Source organism: Megalops cyprinoides, chromosome 4 (assembly GCF_013368585.1).
Source record: "Megalops cyprinoides isolate fMegCyp1 chromosome 4, fMegCyp1.pri, whole genome shotgun sequence".
Lineage (NCBI taxonomy): Eukaryota > Metazoa > Chordata > Actinopteri > Elopiformes > Megalopidae > Megalops > Megalops cyprinoides.
Window position 1 is genome coordinate 14,212,776 of NC_050586.1, and position 8,048 is coordinate 14,220,823.

An 8,048-nucleotide genomic window follows, 5' to 3' on the forward strand; every position below is an offset into this window, starting at 1 on the left:
CCCTAACTCACCACTGCATAAATCTCCATTGTATTGGCAAACTAGTGTAGTTAGTGTTTGAGTGAACACATATGCATTCATCCTCAAACTCTGGCGCTTGTCAGGGGAAAGATGTGTTGATTCCCGGTATACTGCCTTCGATCTCATTTGACAAAAGAACAAAATTATATTTTCATACAACCATATGATAAATAATTAACTACAGCTCCATTTTTCATTCTGCCTTGATTGAGGAGTCATGATTGTGCATCAAATTCAGTTGCTTATTTAAAACCAGCCCCATTTCAGCCCCTCCAAGACTAGAATTGCCTTATCCTAAAGTGCAAGACAACAAATGACAGATAAGGGTGTCTGTCAAAAGATGAGGTCTGACAACCCACCCCAGGTCATTTAGCAAAATAGAAATTTCATTGGATCTCCCTGATAGTTGTAAGCACTGTCTTCTGGTGTCAGACAATGCAAATAAGGAGGTCTAACAATGTGCCTTTCAGGCCTATTGGGATGTTATTAAAACGGACTTCGTAGCGACAATAAGAATATACTGGCGGAATCCACAGTTAGACACCTATATTCACAGTTCTACTGCATAATGGAATGATATTAAGTGTCTTCAGCCAAGAAATGAAACTCTGCTATCACCTATCCAATGAAACCAATATAAAAACTAAAGCAGGAAGACCTGAGACTGAAGTCACTCAGAGCTTCAAAGCAAATGTTAATGTGACTGGCAATTACACAGGCACAAAATCAGAAGTGGAAACAATTACCTCTTATTAACCACAATTTAGCAGATTTGTAACTGCCACTTGTAGGTTAGCTACTTATCCAACCCACCTCCAAGGCAAACAGACAACTGTGGGGTTATTTATATATTAGTGTTGAATTATCGGTGTGAAAGGAAGCCATTTCATCATATGGCCACTTGCCTATACTTCACATGAACTTTTGCAAAATTAAATGCTAATCTAGTTAAAATTCTGCATCTAACAAGCTTATGAGCAACTGCATTACCGTCAAAGTAAAAATAAATCTACACTAATATGTATATAATATCCACATGGTCTTAAAGATATGGACAAGTTACTCTTGGTGTCTTTGTCCCATTCAAGGTCATCATCACCATTTCCTTCTTCCTAACCTGGTACTTTAATGGCACCTTTACAAAGCAACATCTACAGTACATAATGATTTCATTTAGATCATCAATCCGTTAAATTAAAGTTCATCAGTTCATCAAAGGGCTAAACATGATGTTGTAACGCTTCTCTAACCAACAACATACACATTAGGGTCACATGGCAGACTTTGGGAAAAAAAACATTAAAACCTCATACAGCAAACAGCAATTATTAGTTTATAATACCCTACTATAGCAGAAGTGTTTTTTCTTTGATATCAATGTGTACCCTGTACCCCCACAAATAGCAAATAAAAACACAACTGAAATAAATTGTATAAAATGCCCAATATCACATACATCAAATAATTAAAAAGATCGTCTAAGAAGGTAGAGGAAGAAAGTCCATGAAGTACATGTACATGAGTGAGGTATTCTTGCATTGTACTACACCATGTTGTGAAAGGTCCAAGTAAGCACAAAGCATCAATTATTCTAGTCTATTCTATCTATTTAGGGAACACATAGGGTGTGTTCATCTGAGAATCTCTACCCATTTACTCTAGACTTGCATGTAATGCAGAATGTTGCAAATGAACTATTGCACAAAGGCACCATGTAAACGCTTTGCTTGTTTCATTGGTACAGCCAGTAAAACCCTATAACCATCAGATCCCCCTTCTCTGCTTCTCTTAAATTGGTCACATTTTTCACACATCGATGGTTTATCCATACTTCACAGTTCTTCAACATATAAAACATGCTGCTGAAAAGCAGGTTATAAGGTCACATAATGAGGTGATACACTCGGTAGGTAATATGGTAATGATATCACACAATTTACTCTAATCATCCTGTTCACACTTGAAGAAATCCAGTGCCGCTGGTTTCTGGACACTGTGCAACAACTATTAAGTATACAGTTCTAAACTATGGGAATACAAATCATTTGCGGAAGGTCAAGGGAGGCCCCCTTGTGCATTCTAGCAGATTCAAGGTGTTCACAGGCAAAATTCTCTGCACAGAGCTGTGAAATGCTCAGCACCTTCAACCCCTTGGAAACATCCATTACCTTGTCAGTAGAAGAAAAAAGATGTACGACTGTGTTTGTGCACAATTAGAAATCACCGCCAGCAACAGGATGCAAACACACTGGTGGTGCAGAACTAGAGGAGCTGGCCCTAGTACCTGACACGGTCAGGAGGTATCTCTTCAACCCCCAACAGGCCTGCGAGACGTAAGCTGGGTCCCTATAAAGGCAGAATGAAGCTGGAGTTGGCCTGCTTGCGCTCCTGGGCAGCTGGGATGGGTTCTCTGTTCCTCAGTGGTCTGTGACTGTCTGGGTCGCCCAGCGCCGGGTAGTACTGCCTGTAGCACAGGTACGAGAAGACCAGGCCAAGAAGAGACCCCACCAGCACATCTGGAGGAGGAGAAAACAGAAAAAAGTGTTTGGCTGCAGCAACCCAGGGGTGATAACCGAGACCTTAATCAATGTACATGTGCTGGTGAAATGCTGATGCGTCAACTTCAGCCGTAACATGAGATAACACGGGGTGGGAGGAAGGGGATGGTTGCAATAATCTAATCATTAGAACTTGAGCATGGTCAGACATTACATTCTGCATGGAATTTTACTGTCCTGCCTCTCACTTGGTGTGGACCTGCTATAATAATAACCTTGCACAGTGCCATGTGCATAGTTTCCCTTTAAATGTCAGGCTCCCTAAACAAGTGTAATTTCTGGCTATGCATGGTGAATTTATCATAAACCCACACACTCATCTCTCTTGGAAATTTAGTATGTGTATGTTGCAGACTACAGACCTAAATGTCGGGGAAGGGGCTGGTTTGGGCCTTCACCTTGCCAGTGGTGTTTGTAGTCGCAGGTCCTAGACAGTGCAATCATGATCGCAAAGAGGAGGGGTGTGAGGAAGGCACACAGTCTCCAGGCCTTGCCCTGTCCTGCTGGGCTGAAGCAGTGCAGTTTGCCTGCCAGGTACAACGCTGTGAAGCCCAGGCCAGCGAAGGCAACTGGAGTCAGGAAGACAGGGAAACAGGGAAGGATCAGTGGTGCAGTGCACACACAATGCTGGTGGAGTATCAGCGCGGGCAGAGAAAGCCATTACAGGAGGAATGTCCGCTGGGGAAACTCTTCCGCCCCTCCATCACCACCTCGGGGTCGCCACTGCAGTGCATCTCAAGGTTAAACTGCCCATCCGGGAAACAGCGGTAGAAGAAATCCGGCCTAGGTCTGAACACAACAATGGGGACCTTTACTCAAAGGCATCTTCAGGCACAACATTCAGGCTATGATGAAGAGGATCTCTGCATCCTAGGTTTAATGCAATGGAAGAGCAATCTCCTGTATTGTGGTTTATATACATGATTTACTTCGTAATTCAAGTATACTGGACAAAAACAAATCTCAAAACATTAAATGGAAAATGTAATCCTTTGTTATTAAAGTAGGCAAAATAGCATGAAAAACCAATATATTTAATACGTTAGCTTTCTGTGATATTTTGCCTACACAGTCAAATTCCAGAGGATAAAGAGGGCAGTCATATCCAGATAGCACACCTTCTACATTATATTACATTACATAATCATCATTTAGCAGATGCTCTTATCCAGAGCGACTCATATAGGTTACAATTTTATCCATTTATACAGCTGGATATTTACTGAGGCAATTCTGGGTTAAGTACTTTGCCCAAGGGTACAACAGCAGGGGAATCAAACTAGCAACCTTTCAGTTACGAACCCTGCCTCTTACCACTATGCCATACTGCCACACTAAGCATCTGTGGGTACAAAGTTCACCAGAACATCAAAAATTGGAGACTGGGCTTCGGCACTCACCTGCCCACGATCAGCTTGATTGCGTTGGTGAAGACCCCATTCAGAACCAAGGTCAGTGTCACCGCTGTGAGGAACAAAAAGAAAAAAACAGTATCAAGTAACAAGCAAAGGATTACAACACTGACTCTTGGCTAGGCTGCTTGCTAGGTAGCCAGTCACTCCAATTCCACCTCAGTTTGGGTGCCCTTTAAACAATGACAATGAAGGATGGGTGCAAAGGACCCAAGACAGAAGCTAAGTTATACTTTTTTGTTATTGGTTTGGGCAGCGTAGTCACACCCGTCTATAAAGAAACTTCATGAAAAAAAGAGCATGTGCTGTCTGCTTCAACATTTCACTTTTCTTAATTACCCATAATTATCTCCTACTAGTTCTGGCTGTCATTAGATTCTGTGATGATGCAGAGTACAGGAAATACTGATGACACTTACGGAATAGTGCATAGGATAGCCACAGTAAAATGTTTGTGCATGATTTAATCCTTATCAAATCATTTGCTGTTCTCAATTTACAACATACAGCCATTTAATTTTCAATAAATTAACCATTTAAAAAGCTGAGCCTTTCTGGCCTTTTTGCTAAAGTACACATATTATTTTTCCCCATCAATAGCACTGTTGAGTGGATTTACCCTTTCTTTATACAATCAGAGATAAAAAAAGAAACTCAACACAGTTTAGTCAACTACAATCAGCTACAATCAGCTACCAGGTTACCAATGAGATTCTGACCTCAGAATACGTAGTGGAACACTGAGTGAGAGGTTCACTGCAGTGTGATTGCCCCAGCTCTGGAGGCACACTGTCCAGTAGCATAAATGATTAGTGTAGAGGTTTAAGGCCTACCTAAAAAGGCCTCTCTGGTGTCACCCTTCTCCACCCTCTTCAGCAATGCAAACAGCATGATGACCACCAGTGGAGTGAAACAGGCAATGGACTGTCAACCAAAGAGAAGAAACCCATAGAAACCATGTTCCGGTAAGACTAGTCTTTCAGGTCAACATTCTCTCAGCTACGATGCATCAGCAGGGCTTCCAAAACATGATTATGAATGATCCCTCCATTGTGGCACCCACAACCAATACACTTCAACAAACTGAAGTTCAAATAGCTGTGACAGTTTGCCTGTTCTTGGTGGCATGGCTAATCTCGTGGGTGGACATTCTTCTGAGAGCTCCAGTACTCACAAACATTAGTGAGGTGGGAACGTGGTCATGCTCCACGTGGTGGTACTTATACAGCCACATCTCCTCAGGCTGAATCTCACGATTAAATGGAGGCAGCTGTTCTGTCACACTGAGGGGCAAAAAAAAAAACAGAGTTACAGAAAAAGAGTGAAAGTTAAATGCCATTACAGGCAACAGGTTCAGCCACGAACATGTCCAGGAAAACTTGGATGCCAAAAGTCTGCAGGTAACTTCTGAAATGAAATGTCCTACAGTAGGGGGGGTCACTTTGCAAGCAGGATGTCTACTAGTGGATGTCTGGAAATGGCAATAACATGGTGTAATGAGAGCCTAGCAGCAAACATTGAGCAAATCTCTAGCATTTCAAGCACAGAGTTCCAGCAAGGTCAGTGCACCCAAATGATCATTCTTTTCTATCCTGTCATTTACCAAATTAAGAAACAATGTTTTTCAACAATGCAGGTACTTACAGGAACACAATTAAAAGAAGCAAACGAATGGATGCCTCTGACATGAAGCCATTCTCTAAACTCTTCTTCATCTTTTATCCTGGTGTGGTCATCAAATCATTATTTTTCAAGATCCATTTGAGTCCTTGGAAGCACTGCGCGGAAGGAAACACAGCCACAATCACGTCCTGCTCGTTTCAAGCATTTCACAATGTCATGATGAAGAAAAATAATGGCACTGTCACTGTAAGGAGGACCTTGCCTACACGATTATTTCCAGTGTGATTGAGATCTATTGTAGTACAAGATGCTTTAAAACAACAGCCCCATTGCTTTCAAATTACGTCACTAAGGACGCCGAACCGCCTTTCGTTTAACTTTTTATTTTATTTTTTATCAAAGGTTGTGTTTGTCTGTGAGTACAACACCGAAAATAGTCTGCCTGCTTTCCATCTGTTAACTGCAAATAACTATCTTCGTAACCAGCAAGTTATCTTGACTTTACCTTTTGGTGAAAGTGCCCTATAACTACATTTGTTAGCTGAAAAAGTTCGCAGCTACCAAGTGTCTTTTTAAGAATGTAGTTTAATCCATCAGAAAGCCTTGGACACAATAACAAATACAAAACAATAAACAAATTAGCCATCTTGTCGGCTGGATAACAGGGTAACTAGCTAGTTCGTTGGGGGACGTAACAAAGTAACCAGCCAGCTAGCCATCAACAAAGCATTTGCTATTGGTGTAGCTGAAATCAAACCATCGATCCAAAAGAAACAAAATCAAATGATCAAAGCAAACAGACATACATTGAAGAAAACGCCATTATGTAAATCAATCCTATCGTAATGCGCGATGCAGGAAATTAATTAACTCTGTTGCGTAATGATAGACTTAAGTCAATATCCAACACACAGGTAATGAACTAGCTAGCTAAGCGTCCAGTTAGCTACATTGTTTCAAGCGTAGCATGCCGTGATGCAAACCACTGGTAGTTATCTTTACCATTTAAATAAACCACTCCATGTGCTGGTGGACCAGCTTGTGTGGCACGACCGCTCAGACACCCAATAAGGCTAGGGGTCCCTTCCGTCCAACACCAGAACGGTAACATCTGTACACGGCGCCGGCCGCTTATTTCCGCATGCCCGTATGTAACCTCACTATTCCCCGTCCGATATCACCCCTTTCGCATCACAGTAAAATAGCTCTTGAGCTACTAACCATAAACGACGTGTTCCACTTTTGCTGGCCCTTTCCGCTTTCAAACACACCGCAGTCCTGCACCAAAGCAACCGCCTGGAGACGTGGTGCTTCACCAGCACTTCCTCAGCCTTTAGTTACACGTCAACCTGCGCTTCGCCGAGACTTGCAGCTACGAGGATGTGCTAAAGAGAAACCCTTCTGGGCAGAGGTTGAAAAATGTGAACCACGTCATATTGTCCGTGCGACACCTACAGGTCGTTGAAAATACGGCAGTACGTCTGCTGAAAGGAAAACTTAATCATTGGGCCTCATGCACCAACATTCTCTTATATTTCTCTTATATTTTCTCTTAAATTTCTGTTACGAGAAAAAAATAAGAGAAGTCAACTCCAGATGCACCAAAGCTTCTTAACTATTCAGATCTGCTCTTACCCAGGTGTACTGAATGATGAATCTCACTTGATCATAAATTGGGGGCGCGTGGCCGATTGTTTGTTATTAGCATAGGTAACGCCCCCTAACCACTATATAACGGCAGGTGTTGTGCCGTGTGCAAATCCTCTGGCACATGTCCAGGAATGGGAGGGATGCCACCAAAAAAAGGCTGTGAAGAAGAAGAAGAAGAAGAAGAAGAAGAAGAAGTTGTTGTTCAGCAGTACAGTGAAATCGACGTACTGTCAAATAAACATAAAAGAAAACATGTCATTTTCAGTAACTGAAAGTAAAAGAAAATGGTTTGACATGGAAGCAAAAAAACGCATTGCCCAAGCCATTCAGAAGCTGAACGCACGCAATATCATCCAAGGGTTTTTATATTCTTAATTGGTATCAATAGGTTCCCCCTTATCGGTTTCACTTTCCGCGGTTTCTGTTACCCGCGGTCCAAAAATATTAAATGTAAAATTCCAGAAATAAACAATTTATAAGTTTTAAATTGCGCGCCGTTCTGAGTAGCGTGATGAAATCTCGCGCTGTCCCGCCCGGGACGTGAATTGTCCCTTTGTCCAGCGTATCCACGCTGTATACGCTACCCGCCCGTTAGTCACTTAGTACTGTATATATAGGGTTCGGTACTATCCGCGGTTTCAGGCATCCGCTGGGGCGTGTTAGAACATATCCCCCGCGGATAAGGGCGGACAATTGTATTTCTTTAGCCCACGAATTTAATAGTCCAACCATTATAATTACTCTAAACCATATAATAATCGAAATTTGATTATATGAGGCCCAT

The 8,048-nt window shown here is 42.0% G+C and overlaps 1 protein-coding gene across 2 annotated transcripts; it reads right to left on the reverse strand.

Moving 5' to 3' along the window:
* Nucleotides 1–861: 861 nt before the first annotated feature.
* plpp5 (phospholipid phosphatase 5) lies at nucleotides 862–7,029 on the reverse strand. Of its 2 annotated transcripts, none has more exons than XM_036526105.1 (8): nucleotides 6,836–7,029; nucleotides 5,636–5,769; nucleotides 5,166–5,274; nucleotides 4,825–4,915; nucleotides 3,980–4,043; nucleotides 3,244–3,368; nucleotides 2,978–3,148; nucleotides 862–2,537 (listed from the first exon to the last, which is right to left on the reverse strand). In XM_036526105.1, exons 2-8 carry the CDS (start codon nucleotides 5,704–5,706, stop codon nucleotides 2,368–2,370), a joined length of 801 nt encoding a protein of 266 aa, XP_036381998.1. In that variant the 5' UTR covers nucleotides 5,707–5,769; nucleotides 6,836–7,029; the 3' UTR covers nucleotides 862–2,367. The 2 variants fall into 2 exon arrangements, with proteins under 2 accessions (XP_036381998.1, XP_036381997.1); XM_036526104.1 differs by having other exon boundaries at nucleotides 2,942–3,148.
* Between the last annotated feature and the right edge of the window lie 1,019 nt (nucleotides 7,030–8,048).

What these genes read in the sequence shown, in the direction of transcription:
- plpp5 (XM_036526104.1), bottom strand. Translation starts at nt 5,706, where the DNA reads ATGAAGAAGAGTTTAGAGAATGGCTTCATGTCAGAGGCATCCATTCGT. An exon ending in CTTCTTTTAATTGTGTTCCT is followed by an intron (nt 5,275 to 5,635) that starts GTAAGTACCTGC and finishes TTTGCCCCTCAG; the next exon opens with TGTGACAGAACAGCTGCCTC. An exon ending in ATCAAGCTGATCGTGGGCAG is followed by an intron (nt 3,369 to 3,979) that starts GTGAGTGCCGAA and finishes TGTTGTGTTCAG; the next exon opens with ACCTAGGCCGGATTTCTTCT.